The sequence below is a fragment of the Carya illinoinensis genome, chromosome 15 (genome assembly GCF_018687715.1).
Source record: "Carya illinoinensis cultivar Pawnee chromosome 15, C.illinoinensisPawnee_v1, whole genome shotgun sequence".
In the NCBI taxonomy this organism is placed as follows: domain Eukaryota; kingdom Viridiplantae; phylum Streptophyta; class Magnoliopsida; order Fagales; family Juglandaceae; genus Carya; species Carya illinoinensis.
Window position 1 is genome coordinate 2,849,956 of NC_056766.1, and position 20,600 is coordinate 2,870,555.

The following is a 20,600-nucleotide window of genomic DNA, read 5'->3' on the forward strand; positions in this document are numbered from 1 at the left end:
TTCTTATGATCGATCAATCAGCACATGCAATTGAAGCACCTTCGTAAGTGATATATCCAGTTACGTTTTGGCCAGAAACGGCCTACTGCTGTGATGATCATCTGGCTAGAAACGACGTGCAGTTGTCAATATCTCAGCTTTATCATAAATGGTGAAACTCATCAGAAATCAACTGCATGCATGCGTACTAATGCTAAGGAAAAGAGACGGCGAAACAAAATTTTTTTTTTTAATATTATAAGGAGATTCACGTCATGAATGATCTCATTTATTGAACGTACGACTCACGAGTCAGCGTTTGGCTTCTAATGATCGATCAATCAGCACATGCAATTGAAGCATCTTAAGTGATATATCCAGTTACGTTTTGGCCAGAAACGGCCTACTGCTGTGATGATCTGTCTAATTAAGTACTCCTCCTCTTTCGCACCCACACATGCATGTTGCCTATCCGAGGACTTTGACCTGCAGCTGTCAATATCTCAGCTTCATCATAAATGGTGAAACTCATCATAAATCTACTGCATGCATGCATACTAATGCTAAGGAAAAGAGACGGCGAAACAATTTTTTTTTTTAATATTATAAGGAGATTCACGTCATGAATGATCTCATTTATTGAACGTACGACTCACGAGTCAGCGTTTGGCTTCTAATGATCGATCAATCAGCGCATGCAATTGAAGCTTCTTCGCAAGTGATATATCCAGTTAGGTTTTGGCAAGAAATGGCCTACTGCTGTGATGATCTTTCTAATTAAGTACTCCTCGTCTCTCGCACTCACGCATGCAGGTTGCCTATCCGAGGACTTTGACCTGCAGCTGTCAATATCTAAGCTTCATCATAAATGGCGAAACTCATCAGAAATCTACTGCATGCACGCATACTTATGCTAGCTTGCTCTCTCTGTGGTCGAAAGAACAGAGGAGTTTAGTGCTCTTTAGTCAAGGTGAGCTTCCACCTTGTACAATATTATTGCCTGCCGATCGAGCCGCAGCTTGCTGCAGGCGGCCTGTTAAAAACACTAGTCATGTTCATAAACAGTATCCATGCATGCATGCATACGAAAAAGTTTTCACAATATTGTTGTTTTCTTGAAGTAGAGACAAATCGAAGTTGGATCCAAGATCTGACATTTTTATGATTTTTGTTTCTTTTTTTTTTTTGGAAATAATATTTTAGAAAATAATTCTAATTGATGGGGCACTTTTATAACTTCTTATATATTTCGCCAACTGCAGGTGCCAGCCAATCGATCTATTATATACTCTTTGAATTTTTGCTCCTCTAATCACAAGTAGTACTACTTCAGAACTGCACGTTCCATTTGCAGAAGATCTTTGTCCAGCTAGATCTCTCCCGATACAAGGTACATAAATATCGCCAACTTATACAATATTTATAAATGTTTTCTTTTTTTGCTAGATAATTATAAATTAATGCGTATTATTTATGTACGTATGTATATAGGGTGCCTAATGTTCTCTCTTTGTTTATTTATTTTTCTCTTTGATTAAGTGGTAATGTTCACCGATCTCAATATGGAGTAATTTTGAGAGGCTCAAATTAATTGAAATGCATAATCTTACCATTATCTTTTAGTTAGTTTTTTGACAGACGATTAGGTGCCATCGATCACAAGCTCGTGTGATCGATGAAGATAGAAATTAATTTTGTGCCAGGGCAAAAATATTTGAGATTCTCTCCGACTGTTTGATTAATTTGAAGAGCAATTGATATTTGATACAATATTAAATATTTATGTGGGATCTTTAATACTTGAAAATCTTATCAAATATTTATATGAGATTAATATCTTGAAAAGAGAACAGGCTAGGCCATTACCTCGATTTCTTTTATTCGACTATGCATCAGTTTCTAGTCTCATCATGTGTTTCTGATAATTGTTATGGTTTCTATTTGTTAAATTTTGAATGTTTCTTTATTAATTTATATGTTTATGGATTGGAAAGGAGTGGAGCGAGGAAGGAGCAGTTCCACCTTAAGAGCATACTTCCAGTACGTATATATTTGAGCCTGCAGTCCAAACATTTGAAAATGAAGAAGAAATACCACTCTCCTCTGATGTTCCTGACCTTGTTCCTGATCTGTCAAATTATTTTATGCCACAACATGAGCATGGTGATAGCTCAGTTGGATGCCACTACTGACAAGCAAGCCCTTCTATCTTTCAAATCTCTTGTCTCTGATCCTCGGAGTACTCTATCCCAATGGAACCTCGATTCATCTCATTGCAATTGGCCTGGTGTAAATTGCACCAATAATGGAGCTCGAGTCCAGTATCTACTACTTAGCGGTCATGGCTTCATTGGAATCATTCCTCCACAGCTTTCCAACCTCACATCCCTCCAAATTCTTGACCTTTCTGAAAACTCTTTTTTCGGTCACATTCCTAGAGAGTTTTCTCAGCTGGCCAACCTTCAAATTCTAGATCTTGCAGTAAACTCCATCAATGGCACAATTCCTCTTGAACTCGGCAATTTGCTTAGATTGAAGAAACTTGACTTGTCCAGAAATAATTTTAGTGGTGCAATCCCCACAACGTTTGGTTTTCTACCCAAGCTTACCTTGCTCTTAATAGCAGAAAACCAGCTATCTGGTAAAATTCCAGCTGAGTTGGGCCATCTCCGAAATCTACTTGTCCTGCATCTTTCTATGAATCAATTAACCGGAGAAATTCCATTTTCGATCTGCAACATGTCTTCTTTGGTCTACTTATCTCTTACAGGAAACATGCTTACTGGGAAACTACCTTCCAATATAGGCCATGATCTTCCCCGTTTAACTGAGTTTTACTTGGCTAACAATATGCTGGAAGGTCAAATTCCCAGTTCTTTGTCCAATGCTTCACAACTGGAATTCATTGATCTCTCTATAAATAGATTCAGTGGGTCTCTTCCGTTGCTGGGTAACTTGAAGAATCTAACACTACTTAATCTTGGATATAATAGGTTATCTTCAACGACGGAACTGAACTTTCAGGCATTTGGGTCCCTCACAAATTGTACTAAGATGGAACGACTCAATGTGGAGTCGAGCCAACTAGGAGGAGAACTTCCCCTTTCTGTATCAAATCTGTCGGCAAACCTTCAAGAGTTTATTATTGGTGAGAACTTCTTCACTGGAGGCTTTCCCCAAGGTTTCGAGAAGTACCAGAACCTCTCTTTTTTATATATAGAAAATAATTATTTCCAAGGTGAAATACCAAGCTCTATTGGAAAACTGAAGCGACTACAAAGTTTGATGGTAGATAGAAATGAGCTTTCTGGAGAAATTCCCGATATCTTTCGCAATTTGACACAACTTTATTTTCTTGATATGTCGGACAACCAGCTCTCTGGTGGATTTCCATCTAGTTTAGCGTATTGCCAACACTTGAGTTTCTTGTATCTACCAGGGAACAAGCTCACGGGAAGCATTACAAAAAATATTTCTTCAAGTTTAAGGGAATTGCTATTGGCACGAAACTTGTTTACTGGTTCTCTACCGATGGAAATAGGAAACTTGAAGCAGCTTGAAGTATTGGACGTTTCTGGAAACCTTCTATCAGGAAATATCACCACAGAGATTACAAAATGCTCGAGTTTGCGCAATTTGAGCATGGCAAGCAACAACCTAACTGGCTCAATACCAAGCTCACTTGGAGAATTAACGCCACTAGAGAGCTTGGACCTTTCCTTTAACGATCTTTCTGGCCCAATCCCAAAAGAGCTGGAGAATCTTGAAGTTCTAAAGACTCTAAATTTGTCTTTCAATCAATTAGAAGGACAAATTCCAAGAAATGGTGTGTTTGTCAACCTCACTTGGAACTCCCTCCAGGGAAATTATAAGCTCTGTGGATTCAACCAAGAGGCTGCAGAAAAGCTGAGAGTCAATATATGTACATCAAATTCTCATTTACTACCTAAAATATTGATTCCAATTTCTTGTTTCCTTGCATTAGTGTGTGCAATATGTTGCTTCTTTTGGGCTTTGATCACCCGAAAGAACAAAAATAGAGGAGATAAAAAAAGATCTTCATATGAAATCATCTGGTCTCTGCCAATTGTATCTTACTCTGAAATCCAGCATGCGACAAATGGTTTTGCCGTAGAAAATCTTATTGGCAAGGGAGGGTTCGGGACCGTTTATAAAGCAGTGTTCGAGAATACTGGGAAGCTTGGTGTCAACACCATCTCTGCAGTCAAGGTTCTTGACTTGGGAAAAAGCAAAGCTTCTAAAAGTTTTGATGCAGAATGTGAAGTGCTGAGAAATATTAGGCATCGGAATCTTGTTAAGGTTTTCACTTCTTGCTCAAGCATTGATCATATAGGAGCTGATTTTAAGGCTTTGATTATGGAATTCATGTCTAATGGCAATTTGGATAATTGGTTGTACCCCGAAGATATTGAGTCTGGGTTATTCCTAACCTTAACCCAGAGACTAAATATTGCCATTGATGTAGCTTCTGCCTTAGATTATCTGCACCACCATTGTGAGCCACCTATAGTCCATTGTGATTTGAAGCCTGGAAATGTGCTTCTAGACAAGAACATGGTTGCTCATGTTGGAGATTTTGGATTGGCAAGGTTTCTCCTTCAAAATCCTCAACAGAATGTGATTAGCACAATTGGACTAAAAGGCTCAATTGGCTACATTGCCCCAGGTATTCAAAATTCATCTAATAACATTGAAACCACCCAAGTAAAATCTTTGGTTTTTATATTCCATATGTGAAGTTTTATAATTTGGAGTTTAAAATTTATTCTAACGTTAATGTATTTGTTACAGAGTATGGACAAGGTGGCAAATCTTCTACCAGTGGGGATGTCTACAGTTTTGGGATACTTTTGCTTGAGATGTTTATAGCAAAGAAGCCCACTGATGAGATGTTCAAGCAAGGTTTAAACCTATATAAGTATGCATCGACAATATTGCAGGAGAAGAAAATCACAGATATTGCAGATCCAAGGCTTTTCAAGGATAACAAAAATTACAGTACTCGAAGCTCCAACACCAGCATCAGCACCAGTAATTTCACTGGGTGTGAGAGCAGCAACATCGACAGAAATTTCAGTCATGATTGGTTTAACATAAGCGAAGAATGTTCGATAGCCGCAATAAGGCTTGGTTTGTCATGTGCAGCACATTTGGCCAAGGATCGTTTGACCATGGGAGAAGCCTTGATAAGGTTGCAGGAGTTGATGAAAATCCTTGTGGGATGATACTCAGACAACTCATGTCTATTTAGGGATGGCAATATATAATCAAAATCTGAAGATGAGTTTGGATCAAAATAGGTTAACTCGTTAAAATACAATTAATCAACAGACCAATAATGGTCAACTAGTTTAAATTTTATTTTCAAGTTACAATTTTATTATTGTCAGGTTGTAATATTTGTATTTCTCAATATACTTATGTTTTTATTCTTAGGATTGTAATTATGAACCTACGCTCATATTTGTTCTTGTTAGATTTATAATATTAGTTTTATTATAGATTAAAATAAAAAATATATTGATATTTCTTTATTAGTAGGTAGTCTTATTGTTTTTTATTTGGAGATATTATGGTTACTAATAAATATTGATTTTAAATTTTATGTGAAATTATATTAATCAGGTCAAATGGATTATGCCAGTTAGTTCAATCCATTTATATGAAATGAGTTAAAATTAGTCATATCGTGTTGACCTATTTATAATTAATTATTAAACAAATTACACGACACAACTAATCATTTAAATATATTTTAGTTAAAATTTGTAAGTCTAGTTGTTTAATTTAACGAATTGTGTTTAAATTAATCTATATAATTAAATATTCATAACTTAATACAACACGACACGAATACAACATAAATTGTCAAAGGCACTATGGATTTTTGTCTCAAGGCTAGGCAGCAAGCTAGCCAGCTTTCGCTTTAAATATTCAGATTTTGTTTTCTTTTAGCATTAAACCTGTGGGGGTTTACTGACTATAGCATATTTTACCTTTTGTGACTAGCGTCTTCTATTATCTCTGTACGTACCTTAGGTGAATAATTAAATTGTTTTGCTAATATATTTTTTTTATAAGTGAGAATTATTAATAAAAAATACGAAACCATCCTCTTACTGAAATAAAAAAGTTTGCGGAATTTGAGTCATTTATAATATTAAAATTCGGTAAAAAAAAATAAAAAAAAAACTAATATCACATCATTGGTTTTAAAATTTTGATCGAGCATTGTTCTCAACAAAATATTTTTTGATTTTTTCTTCCAACTTTTCTCATCTATTTTTTTAAGTGAAATTGACTTTGATAGTCAAGAAATAATAACTTATAAACTCCTTTGACATGACTTTTTAAAAATAAAATAAAATAAAATAAAATAAAAGTATTAAAAAAAAAAAACTCCTTTGACATTTAAAAAACTTTGGAAAAGTCTAAACATCCCCGGTGTGCGTCCCCGTTGAGTCCCCGTTGCCTACGTGGCTTGATAATGTAAACGACGCCGTTTACATTTTAGAATCTCATCCGTCAAATTTTAAGAAAGAAAATTTTCCAGTACTTTCTTTCGATCTCCTTCCATTTTCTCGACGACCAGACATAGACTATACAGAAAGCAAGGTTCCAAGAAAGAAAAAAGAAAAGTAAATATAGAGGAACCTAGGGTCTTTCCTTGATTACCTGAGAGGTCAGGTCAGCTGCGGTGTAAATGAGTGCTGAGGTGATACTCTTCGTTAAGACCGGCCTGGATTTCACCATCCCCAAGTACCAACTCACAAATCCAGTCTTCGAAACCGACGACGACGAAGAAGTAGAAGAGAAGGGATACGAGAAGGAAGACGGGAATAAGTCATATTCTCGGGTTTTCCTGAGGAAATCGGGAAATCGGAAATAAGCTCTAGACCTCAAGGCAGAGGTCGTCGTAACTGGAGCTCGGGCGGGGCAAACAAGGTGGGTGATAGCGTGGCTTTGTAACAGGCGGGAAATGCCGGCGTTTCCCCGGAGACCGGCGATCATTTTGGTTGGAAGTTTTCGTTTCAGTACTAAGCAATAGAAAATACCCAAAAAAAAAAAAGGTAAAACAAAGAAAGAAATGAGAAAATGTGTAACAACAACCAGATCAAATGTTTAAAGAAAAACTCAGTTAAAACCATTGTCTTACCCACAAATGTAGACGAAAGAACAAGCTAAAAGCCAGTTAAAACCATTGTCTTACCCACAAACTCTGTTTCCGATTTTAATTTTCTGCACAGTTTTCCTCACTACTCTTCAAAATCAACCGTTCTCTTACTCACGGGGAAAGATTAAAGCACAGAAAAACCAACCTCAAGCTCGTCGGCTATGGGAGGCTCTGTTTTCGGCTCTGCGAGGTCAAAATCACGACAAACACTGCTCCCGCATTCAACTATGGTTCTTACTGACTTTTTCGTTTTTTTTTTTAATAATTTTTTATTACTGGCTGACGTGGCAGTTCTGAAAAACTTTACTCAAAACTTTACTCAGTCACGGGGACGCGGCGGGGTTACTTCCCCGGGGGTATGTAGCAGTTCTGAAAAACTTTACTCAAATTTAAGGGCGGGGTCCAGTACCCACACCCGGTCACCCTCCCAGTAAACCCGCTCGAGCCCCACGTGAGGCTGGCAGGACAGTTAGGCATCAGGTGGGTGCCAGCCCCCATGAGAAAAGCGGAGTTGGATGCTCGGTGGAGCATTATCCCTACCTGGGTTTCAGTATTTACTTTGACTCGATGAAAATTTAATTGTTAGTCAAGCTGCACTCATTTTTCCAACATTGTAGGTACAGTAATATCATTTTCCCTAAGAGCACTAGCAATGGTTTATTCATCTTCATTTTTGAAGTCAAATTTGAATAAACTTATCACAATTTCATCTACATTGGTTTATTTATCTTCATAATTTTAAATAACTATGAACAGTAGTTATTCATGTTTGAAGATGTCATTTTCTTTCTTCAAACATTATTTTATTGTTTTTTCTCTCACCTTCCAACTCTCTCTTTCTCTCTTTTTCTCTCTTTTCTTTTTTCTCTTCTCTCTCTTTATTATTTTATTATTATTTGATCAAAAAATACATAATCCAATGTAGGAATTTTTCTTCATATTCAAAATCAATCTTTAAAACATGTAATTTTACATATGAAGATAAAAAAACTATTGTCAATGCTCTAAGCCCGATGCATGTAATAGGACCATTCACCCATCTTTGTTCCGAGAATCCGAACCACCCGTATGTTCGATCGGCCCGTAGGCTAAGGTCTATATTGGGCCTATCTTAGGAAACTAGAGATAAATATTGGGAACTCGAAAAGTACAAGAGGCATTATAATTTCATCTTATTATTAAATATAATGTTAATAAAATTTCATAACAAAACTCTACATTTTAATGATATGCATCTTGTAATATGACGAGAAGACTGCGTGTCTACATTTTAGAATTATCTAATAATTGCTTGCAAAATAAATGAAACATCGAGATAGTGAACACCAATATCATGAAAAAATAAACTATTTCTTTTTAATATAATCCACTTTTATACAAAGAGCAAGCGTGGGATTTGTTTATTTGGAATTTGTTAAGATTAGTACTCTTCGTTTGAATTCTTCACAAAGTAATAGTACTATATATGTACTTTGTTGAATAAGCAACTGGCCGATACTTCACTACAAGAAAAATAGTTTTTTGCATCACTTAAATTAAATGCGAAAAATACAAAATGATTGTCAAATGTTTCTTTGGCAACCATTTTGTGTTTTTTGGATTCAATTTAAGTGACGTGAAAAGTCATTTTTCTTGTAGTGAGCTTACGTGTGCATGAGCTACCACCTTGCCTATGCAATATTATTGCCACTTGATCTAATAATTTTCGAACATTGAAAAAAGTTGTTTGTATTTTGTAAAGGGAATATTGTCCATTAAACGTAATGTGGGATGGGATATATTGGAGAAGATCAAAGAGCTAGGCAGTTATGTTTGTGATAACTGCCTCATGAGGAACATAAAGAAGTTGAGACGTGGAAGCTATGTATATTGATCCTGATCAGTTGTGTCCATATATATATATATATATATATGTTCTCGATCGATCTGTGAAAATGACGTGAAACCCACCACATGGTTCAAATATTCTCTCCAATTAATCGAATCCCACGGGCGATTGCAACAAGTAGCTGCCATATCCAATATCTCTCAATGATCTTCCTTTGTTTCTATCAACGCTGATGACGTACATGCATTCGCACATGAATGCATGCAGTGGGTTTAATCATAAATAGTACTAACGTGGTATGATCTTTAGATGAAATAATTCAAATTGAGAGGGCTGAAGTAAAGTACTTATATATAACCCAAATTCTTAAATTCTTAGATGCACCCGAGTTCTGTGCATGCGCGCGCACACAGATAGACACATACAATCAAAGGATTATTAATGGAATTATGGAAGTAAGATTGTGTGACGATGTAATTAATATGTTGTCATGTATTCTTGTGTGAACACAACTAGGAACCCACGTACGATACATAGCAAGTACACAATACATGATCTTGGCTGATCCATCTCATAATTCCTAGCTAGCTGATCTGATCAGCATATATAAACATATATATAATTTCCATTAATTTGTTTATAACTTGTTGAAAGTACAGAAACCTCAGCGGAAATGTCTGCCTAATCTCGGACTTTATGCTTGGTAGCTTTCCTCTAAATCCCAAAATTTGGGGCACTTGAAAAGCATGCACGACGATCGATTGGCCTGCAATGGGTACGTGCTTTGATGGGCAAATTCCAAAAAAAAAATAAGTTGACATGAACGATCGATGATGATGATCAGAAATTGTCAAACAAATTAATTAATAAATAAATATATGAATAATTAATTAATGGAGTGCGATGGAGATCATCCCCAACACGTACGGGATCGAGAATCCTAAGATTATTATGATTTCAACACGATAAGTATATGATAAGTTATTGTTGAAATTTAGGAGATGATGATGGAATATTGGGCCATGTATCCCATCATGCACGTGGAATGCAACATGCTCTTCAGGTACTTTAGGCCAATATATCATTAATCAAGTCTTTTCTTTTCTAGGATTTGCAGTTTCTTGTAATTGCCCATCCCCACGACCGAGTGATGATGATGATCATATGCAATGTATTAGTCCATCAATATTTATATAAATAAATAAATATATATATCCACATGATGCCGACATCGATGATCATGTACGTGTACTTAATTCAGTCCACGCATATTTTCAAAATGAGAAATGATATTTATAATTTTAAAATATACAAGTCATGTGCACTCATTTTGAAAAAAATTGATAATTTGATATTCATATGAAAAAATTATTTTTTTAATAATAGACCTTATTTTTTCAAAAAGAATACGCGAGATTTACACACCTTAAATTGTAACTAGTATTATTCTTCCAAGATAGCCATTTGGAAGGTAGGAAATTTAACACCCACCAAGAAAACTAAATTATTATATAATTTCATGAAAAAAAAATAAAGGCCTTGAAATGCTACAAATATCGGATATTAAGAGCCTATTTAGGATTGTGTTAAGAGTTTTAAAAAGTATAGTTTAAATAACCTTAAATGCTTTTTGATGAAAAATTAGATTGAAGTATTACACATTAAAGTATTTTTTCATCTCAAATAAGATAAAAAATACATTTGAAAAAAGTGATTAAGTACGTAATTGTAATTAATCTATCAATAAGCGATTATTAATAAAATTAGCATCGCATCTAGCTCTCGCTTTTCAGCAGAGGATTAAAGACTTTTAGTAGGGCTTTAAGTCAATTATAAAGGCTTCACATTTATTTTTATGCTTATATTGCCATCTTTTTTCTAAATTGAACTTTCTTTTTCTATATGGTTAAGCCCAAGTTATATGTATATATATCATGTATATATGTATTAAAACTATTAATTTGGTTCATTAAATTGTGTTAATTATACATATATATATTTTTATATTCTAGCCAGCTGCAGCTTGCTGGTTAATTAGCTAGGTATGCCTGTATTTTCTACTCATAACACTTCACATACATACATACATATATATATATAGAAAAATTATATTTTCAAGCTTAAAGTATTTATATGATATAATTTGATTTGAAAAATAAATTTAAAAAAAAATTAAATCTTACAAATCAAATCTTACTATTTAAGTAAAATAGATAGTATGTTCTACACATCCGCCTGAGATTATATTAACTAGAATGAAACTACTAACTGTACTTAAGTAAAACTTACAAATAACTTACTTATCTTATCCACATGTCATCTATTGATACGTTGAAAATTATCCAACTTAAATTTTAAAGCAAAATTGACAAAATGAGTATTGCTCGTAAAATTGCAAGTACATATATATAACACTACTCAACTCATACATACATATATACATACATATATATATATACATACATACATATAAATACATACATACATACATATATAAATATATATATATATATATGAGGTGGACTATAATTCAATGAACGGTGCATGTTAATTAGCTAGTCACAACTCACAACCACGTAAAAGTCAATTCGAGATAACCGCCCTAATTAAGGAAATAAATAACAATCAATGATCATAATAATGACAGCCAAAATGCTTTGACTTGTAAACCTCAAACAACTCATATAGTATTAGGTGTACCCAATGAAGAGATGGCACCTGTGGATTTAGATATCAAACACTTATTGCGCCTATTAAACAGCACCCTATAACATGAAACTCAAATCACATGAAGGAATCCCCACATATGCACACTCCTCCCCCAATTTCCCAATCCAATTGCTTGCTTCCAACGCCTCCCCCCAACCGCCCACGTTCCAAGCTCCCCACATATATGCTCTTGCTCTCACTCTCACACACGCCTATATCTCCCAATCTCCCACCTCTCCCAACCCCAAAACGTATACCCAGAAGTACTACTTGTTTCAATTATTGGTGTTGAAGAATGTTCACAACTTGTGGCGGCCATGACCAAATGTTGCACCATTTCGGCCCTCCTAGGCCATTGCTAATGGATGGATCAGGGTGGAGACCCAACGTTGAGCTCGCCCCAAACTGCCCTCGGTGCGCCTCTTCCAACACAAAGTTCTGTTACTACAACAACTACAGCTTGTCGCAGCCTAGGTACTTCTGCAAAGGTTGTCGTAGGTACTGGACCAAGGGTGGTTCCCTAAGGAACGTGCCTGTTGGTGGCGGTTGTCGCAAGAACCGCCGTGCCAAGTCTTCAAGGCTACCGCAGAGGCAACGGGGTGCTTGGCAAAGTAGTAGTACTTCTCCTGACCATAATGGCAATGACAAATCTGCGGATTCTTGCGAGTACTCTAATGGGGAGGACTCGGCGTCTCATCGAAGCGTAACCAGTGGCGCCGATATTGATCTCGCCGTTGTTTTCGCCAGGTTCGTGAATCAGAACCCGAGCACCGAGCTGGAGTTCAGGACAGTCCCGGAATTGCGGCCTGATGATCATTCCAACGTAGTGGCCAACTCTTCGCCAAGTTCTTTAAACCAAGGTGACAATGATCAGCAGCACAACGCAGCGTTCGAGTACCATGAGAAACCCATTAATGGAGGAGAAGCTAATCACATGCTACTCGAAGGATTTCCTCGGGAAGAGAAAGTACTTAATAATGATCAAGTATTCATTGAAGACGATGTGAATTCATTTCGGTTGCAGAATTTGTTGGATGATGAAGTGGTGCAAGATGCTTTGTGGTCCGATGATGCTACAGCTAATTTGCCAAATTTCATGTGGTATGCAGACCAGTCAAGGACGAATCTAATCACCGATGGAACTTGGAGTTCCTTGGATCTCTCAGGTTTCGAGGTTTTCTCAAGACCTTGATCGTGCGCAAGCTAGCTGGAACAAACACATTTTTATTTATTATTTTTTTTTTTCCTACGAGTTCTTCTTCTTCAAGATAGATTAATTACACATGATGTCCATGGAAGTGTTAATTGTATGGACGTTAATAATATATATACTTTAATGGAAACATAAAATAAAGGCATATGATTGACTATGATCATGATCTTCTATATATATAAATATATATGACGAGCATTTGAAGCTTTTTATTTTTTATTTTTTTGGTGCATGCGTGCGCGTGCTCTATCTCAAGTATGATCCCAACCCTGCAAGTATGTGCTAAACGAACGTACGTACGTGTGATGCCGGAGATGATCAGGATTATTCTGATGGTTAGTGTATCAAAAGAAAAAAGTGATTGAGATTGAGAAAAGATGCAAAATAGATAGAAAACTTTTTAAAAATATTAATTAATAATAAAATACCAAATTATTTTATTAAACCCAAAAGCTGAACTTAAATAGCTATAAAATTCAAAAGTCCGAAGGTTTTTCAAAAAAAAGGAAAATCCAAATTATTGCAAGAATATAAACAAGAATTTTGTAAAAAATTTGACTAAAATCAAAATCAGAATCATTTTCAAAACTTAAAATAAAATATTTCCTAAGAGTCTAAGACGAAAAATATTTGGAGAAAAAAAAATAACGAATATTGTCCAAATCCAATAAAAATTAAGCTTTTCTTGTCATATTTGTAAAAATTCACCTTCGATCTTAAGATATGTAGTTCAGTTGGGTTTTTATCGACGTGTAATTTTGCTGTTAATTTATAGAATTTATCGTGATCTATATATATATATATATATCCTAGTCAAGATGGGAAGAAGAAAATGCAAGTTTCCGACGAGTAACTTCAATATTGGTGTAAGCAATTGTGATGAAAAAGAACCGTTAATCTCTGATCTGTATCACAATGATCAGTACCTTTCAATATTAATAGTGTACATGAAGCGAATGTGGACAGACTGATGTTTTTGGCTTCTCTCGATAGCTAGCCGAATTTACAGCTTCTTATTAATTAGCAAGTAGTACTGACCGGAGTATTTGACCAAGCTGGCATATTCAACGATTAAAATTAATAAAAATATAGTTGAAAAGAATGGTCAGTATGTGTTGGAATATAGACATCGATGCCCACATCCATCGTTGAAAGTTCAGAGCAGGGGGACTTGTAATTTATGAAGCATATATATAAATATATATATATTAAATATTTTGACAAAAATCAAAATTATATATTAATTAATTTTGTCAAAAATCAATTTTCTTGTAGTATCATACAACGATCGTTGCTTTCTTTGGTCGAAGGAGTATTTCAACTTGCCAAATTGGCCATTTTGGTAAATTGTGTCCGTATAATTAGATCACTTCGATCGACATATATGATGCTGCATGCATTAATATTCCACTTGCTTCATAGGATACATGCGTACTACTGCCCAATAACTGATCCATCCCATGATGTCTACCCATCACATGGCTGTCGTTGCATGCATGCTTCGAGCAATATCCACGTGATCATGATCGATGATGATGCATGGTGATGCAATATTTTGGTTTGGAGTAATCATTTGATCTCTTGGGTTTGGCAAGTCGATCTTCAATGGACCTAAAGATCAAGTACTCGCACATATTCCATCCTCAAAAACTTAATGTTTTTTAATCTCATGGATCTTCATTTAATATTTATTTACTGGACCACAAAAAGATTAATTTACATAAAAATAAATTCACAGACTAACGTAATTTGATGTTAATATATGCAGGTACATTCGACCAAACTCTTGGTTAGCCTACACTAAATTAAGGAAATGATCATTATTCATTAATGATATTTCAATGTATTAATGCGTTCTTATGGTATTTTGACAAATATATTTTTAAAAAAATACGTGCAACCTCCCTTGGTAATTAACTTCAAGCAATATTACACTGGAGATGAATGAATTAAAGTTGTGAGCATTATGTATTAGTGTTTCAGCCCAAAAAAAGTGTCGAAAAGCGACTGATCTGGCCCTCCTTCTTCATGTGTGCCATGGAAATTTAGCTGCAGCATCCCTGCAATATTGTCCGACAAAGGGAGAAAAAAAAGACACTAATAAATAATAATTAATTCTAGTACGTAGTAGTATTATTTCATAAAGAAAAATGATATTTTCAGTCATAAATTACGTAAGTATTATGCATGAAACCCACATGACAAGAGAACGCAACTCTTACACAACCCATAACTATATTTAACATATAATACCATGATCTATGTTTTCTGTCAAATAAATTTTCCATCCTTTGGTTTTATTGTTTTGTCTTCTTTCATGGATCTATGGGATTGAGCTAAGAATAATGTTACGTACGTACGTACCTTCTGCTAACCTTGGGTAGCGTTCAAAAGTATCGCTGATTGCCTTCAACAGTTTCTGCAGATTTATGAAGGAAATCATGATCGACAACAGACCAAGTTATAATTAGTTCTAACACAAATTTAAGAGAGATCGACAAGAAACTCATAAATATTGATCTATCTATACCAGTAATAAGTCACCAGGTTTTACTGGAAATTCTTCAACACCAGTTATTTTCCTACATATTTATAATTTTCTCATCAGCCAGAAAATTTCAGATAAAATATCAATTATATATTAATGATAGTAGAAAATGGTACCTAATTAGGAGCTTTCCCTGAACTTCTTCACATTCAAAGAATCCGCAACCAGTGGTAAAGGGTATTTGTTTGTCTTTCCATCCTGTGAAAATTTCAGGGTTGATATATATTCAGATGAGTCTGATAATAAAATGCAGAAAGTTTCATGCTAGAATCGTGTGGAGAAATAAATCTCATATTACCTGTAGACAAAGTTTTAGGTATGTTTATAAGAATGAGTAAACCTCTCTTATTGAACCGAATTTATGAGATGAGTTACGGCTTATAAATTTCTTCATGGTGTTAGGGCCTGCTACAGGACAAATGAGAGCCTGCACTACTTATCTCGTGACAAGAACCAGAAAAAACATTGGCATGCATGTGAGGCAGGGTGTTGGGGAATAATCTCACATTGTCTATAGATAAGGTCTTAGGCATGTTTATAAGGAATGAGCAACCCTTCTTGTTGAACCTGTTTTATGAGATGAATTAAGTCCATAAATTTCTTCAAATCGTTGTAGGCTTCTTTTTTAAGATCAGCTTCCCAAACCAGACCCAAAAATTAAAGGCTTGGTCCAGGCTTGAGTTTTAATGGCCCACCAACAGGAGAATGGACTTGGGTTAAAGACAGAGGCCTAAACTGACTCAACTGGCCTGATATTCAATTCTGGTGATCAGAATTTTCTATGAGTCTTTAGTGTCAGATTGAATTTTTATTTTTGTTCATTAATTACTAGCTTATGTATTGCAATTTTTTGTACTCAGCTTGTAATTGTACTCTATATATGTAAAATAGAGAAATTGTCAAAGATAAAATCATTAAAGGTAATAAAAGTAAGTGCTGATGTAATTACTCCTTGATGAGACCTTTGAACTTCTAAAATCAGTGATCAAGAGAGGATCATGATGTGACTATATAAGATTAAATCTAGATAATTCTAAAATGATATTAAATTCATATATAGATGTTTGTCAAAAGTGATGTAGATGTCACTATGCTCTCTGATCTCCTTGTGGCCAAGACAATCCACTAAAAGGCATCAACTTTTGGTCTGGTAATTACAGACCTCTCAATTGTTGATAAAATCCTCTCAAATTGTCTAATCAAGTTTCAATTATATGGTCTGTCAATAAGATTCCCCAGGCAGCAGATCAGAATCTTGTCCAAATGGACAATATCCCACCCAAGTGGACTCTCAATTTCCATGCTCTACAATTCATCCTTGGATTACATTGACTGCTGGAAAGATTTGGGATATATTTGTTTGTTTTTTTCTTCTCTCTCTCTCTCTCTGTTTGGATCAAATGATATTATGACAGCCTGTTCAGAGAGAAAAACACTAAATAAATTACCTAGATGCCAAAATGCAGTAGCAGTATAATTCTCTCCTTCCTTCACACTATCCACAACCATATGAATATGAGGTCCCATTGCATCCTTAACGTTGTGCAGGAAGTTTTTAATAGCCTGTACATGCCCACATTGATGGTGTTAATGTTTCAAGATTGTGATGAGATTTATCATGCATTTTTTCAGCAATTTAGATGTAACATTTGCATTAAGAATCAAGCTGTAGAAGAAGACAGAAGAAGAAAAGAGAAAATAAAATACCTGTTTTCCTTCGAAAGGGATGTAAAAGAAAAGGTCTTGATATGCACAATGATCTGACAGGATCTGGTCCAATTTCTCATCCAATTTTTCAGTTTCCTCCGAATTGATGGCTTTGTAAAATTTTTCGATCACGTCCACAGCAGAGGGAATTTGAGGCGAGAAAGGAGCAATTCCACATGAGCCGTCATCACTGCCGCATAGTCTCCATCGATATTCTTTGATGTTTTGAAAGATAATTCTCGAGTGCTTCTTTGCTCCTGGTGATAGTTGATGAAATGTGGGTCTGAAACTAGTGCTGTGCTGGTTAGTGACTATGTTTCTAAGCTGCCTTGCCTTGCATGGCTTGGAAATTGAAAATGTAAGGAAGCTGTTCTTTGAACTCAGGCAATTTCTTGTACAACATTGGCCCAAAAAGGCCATGGTTGAGCAGTCAGAAGATCAGAGAGAGTGTGTGTGTTCGTGTGTATTTATCATGTCAATTGGTTGTCATAAGGGCTGTAGCTAGCCTGCAACTATCTGCTGCATTCCAATATTGCTAACCAAGGAAGGAATAGATGTTAACCAATTGTCACAAGAAACCCATATGTGCTTTTCTTAAAAAAAAGTACCTATATTTGCTTTTCCATTGAGAGGTTGAAATTGACAACTTGATTTTTTTTTTTTTTTTTTAATCACATTTTCTTTTCCAGGTTCTTTTCTTTTCTTTTCTTTTCTTTTTTTTTTTTTTTTTTTCTCCCCTCCTTCTTGGTTAAACACTTTCCTTCTTCCTTGGGTCTAGGACTACTATTCTACTCAAAAGGAGAGTGCACACAAAGGTGTTCAATAGGTTATGCCTAGACTCAATTGGATTCAAGTTGAGAGGTGCCTGGCCCAACATGATCCTCCAGTGATTCAGGTTGGGCTCCTTTCAAACATTGGGTTTTTGTTCTTCTGCATTAAAATGTAGAGATTAAAGCTCCAATGAGATCCAAGTGAAAACTGACTTATTACTGTTTCATTACAAAGACTCGAACGAAGGGAATGCTGTAGCAATTTCTGATCATGAACTCATGTAAATTTCGTAGCTGAAGCATTAGAGTTTTTTATGTTTGACTATAATATAAGTGTCAGCATGCCACTAAACACATCACTTATTGCGAGGAATATTATAATTATAAAAGGTTAAAATGCTAATACTTTTTAATCATCGTGTCAAAAAACAGGCTTGCAAGTAGATTTTTCGAAAGTCAAAAAACTGCATGCCATTATTACTCTTCAGTGTACAAATAACCAATGTTTCTGACTCCTAATTTAGCCATACAAAACCTAAAACACTTCCTAATTAACCCAACTCCCGCATCTTCGAACGGTCCCCTACCATTGAAGGCTCTAGTTGGACCATATTAATCTGTTTCATGGATTTCAACTTTTTTCTTTGTATACATGCTCAATTATTGCGACCTGTCAAGTGCATGCATGGATCCTTTTCTTCCAACCTGGAAAGTAAGAAACCTGCCCATTGGCAAAGAATTCTTATAATGCAACTGTATCTTGTGCATATGCATGGGATGCATCCAAACATTTCTTTGGCTCCAGTATCTATCATTTTTTTGTTGCCATTGCTGGCTATAATTTCTTTCCACTCGTACCTTAAAGCAAAGGGCATTTATATATCACTCCAAGATTTTGTGCGAATGTGCTCGTGTTTCTCCACTGGTATAATGAAACTGAGAACTTGGGTATTTTATGTTATGGGACATGTTAAATTTTGTTACCATGAAATTTTTTTACTTTTTTTCAGAAAATAGAGGGGAAAAAAATGGAAAATTTTCCGTAAGAAAATTGCAAAATCAGTTATCTCCCACTAGTTGTGGTTGGGGAATCGCTTGCCCCCACCATCCACGAATTATCCTAGCCATGGGCCATACAATTTCTTAGCTGATATCCAATTTGTTTCAACACCCAATAATTCAACACCTTGCAAATGCCACCCTAATGAATAATCATTTTCCTACATCTTTTCTGTTTGTTTGTTTTTGAATTTCAAAAATGCTTTTATTGTCCTCTTGAAAAGGGTCTCTAAGTCGGTTTTTTCACCTAATAATTTATTTACATCATGAATTATTTGAAAAGAAAATTCCAAGAAGTGTATAACATATATATATACATAATAGTTCAATAATTAGCTTAAGTTCATTGTATATTATCTTGTTTTGATTGTCATGAGCCAATTATCTCTCTACCTTCCAATTTTTCAGCTCTGTTTTTCCCAAACCTATATCCCTAGTGGCATCAGCCTCATGGTCTCAATCTTCTTCCGGAAAGCAATCTGTAGATAATTGCTCAAAAGAATTTAAGATTACAAACGCAAGTAACTAAGCCCATTTGTGTTAATTTTACTAGGTTGCAGTTGGGTTTGTTGGGAGGTTCATGCATGGGGGAAGGAAATGAGCTTTCTCCAGATGCAGCATGGACCTATATTATTGTCCCTTAGGAAGAAGGCTGGCTAACTTTCATGATAAGAAAAAACTTTATCAATCTAAGATGATTTTGAGACCTCACCACAACAATATCTGAGAAAAGTTTGTGGTGTCTACCACGTTTGTGGGTGCTGCTTTGTCCTTTTCACTCTCTGTATATCATATCATTCACAAAATAGATGGATAGTCTGTATGTGAAAACCTTTGATAAACTACAAAAATTGCTATCAAACACTCGATCCAACTCGTAAAAGGTAGTACAGTGAATTTAAGTTACTGAATAAATACAGAAATAAGAACCCAAAAACATCATTTGACATTCTTTGCAGCAAATGAATGAATTTCTGATTTGGTTCTGTATGTATAGACTTGCATATAGCATCTGTCAAGCAATGGAAATACCTTCTGTACCTGTTAGTGATGATCTGATCCGCCATGTGTATGTTTTGTTTACTTGTGTTTATGTACTCATCTTCCTCCCGTGGCTAGATAATTTATGACTTCTAGCAAACTGCCAGCTATGTGAAGAAAAATCTAGTACTACATATCGTTGTAATTGCTGATATTCTTTTCTTCTCTACCTTTGGTTATAATCTCAAAGCAGGCCAGCTAAATCTGTATATTCCTATTTTTATTAATATATAATAGAAAAAGAGTAGGGAAAATGTTTGTACAAAGAGCTGCCTTCCGTCCTTTCCTATTGTATCTTTTTCAATAAATTATACTCCTGATCTCTGATACTGCGACATGTGCTATTATTTCCCATTGCTTTATGCAGTCAGTCAGACTATATATTTGTATCCAGACAAATGATATTTGAAGTCATGCGCAAGTACTGCATACTCTTTTTTTTTTATAAGATCTACATAAAAGAAAAAAAATTAATTTTTTAATAATAGACTATACTTATTTTTAAAAGAAATGCACGACGTTTACACAGTTTATAACTGTATCTAAAATTG

General features: G+C 35.2%; 3 protein-coding genes across 3 annotated transcripts; 2 read left to right on the forward strand and 1 right to left on the reverse strand.

Moving 5' to 3' along the window:
- The first annotated feature begins 817 nt into the window (after positions 1-817).
- LOC122295925 (probable LRR receptor-like serine/threonine-protein kinase At3g47570) lies at positions 818-5,476 on the forward strand. The gene is made up of 4 exons (XM_043105200.1): positions 818-949; positions 1,242-1,369; positions 1,974-4,666; positions 4,792-5,476. Exons 3-4 carry the CDS (start codon positions 2,059-2,061, stop codon positions 5,223-5,225), a joined length of 3,042 nt encoding a protein of 1,013 aa, XP_042961134.1. The 5' UTR covers positions 818-949; positions 1,242-1,369; positions 1,974-2,058; the 3' UTR covers positions 5,226-5,476.
- A 6,301-nt stretch (positions 5,477-11,777) lies between these two features.
- LOC122297135 (dof zinc finger protein DOF3.5-like) lies at positions 11,778-13,081 on the forward strand. Its single transcript, XM_043107039.1, has one exon. The coding sequence runs from the start codon at positions 12,007-12,009 to the stop codon at positions 12,901-12,903; it is 897 nt and encodes a 298-aa protein (XP_042962973.1). The 5' UTR covers positions 11,778-12,006; the 3' UTR covers positions 12,904-13,081.
- A 1,648-nt stretch (positions 13,082-14,729) lies between these two features.
- LOC122295833 lies at positions 14,730-17,735 on the reverse strand. Its single transcript, XM_043105086.1, has 6 exons — positions 17,180-17,735; positions 16,921-17,035; positions 15,589-15,670; positions 15,455-15,506; positions 15,289-15,343; positions 14,730-14,984 (listed from the first exon to the last, which is right to left on the reverse strand). Exons 1-6 carry the CDS (start codon positions 17,597-17,599, stop codon positions 14,896-14,898), a joined length of 813 nt encoding a protein of 270 aa, XP_042961020.1. The 5' UTR covers positions 17,600-17,735; the 3' UTR covers positions 14,730-14,895.
- Between the last annotated feature and the right edge of the window lie 2,865 nt (positions 17,736-20,600).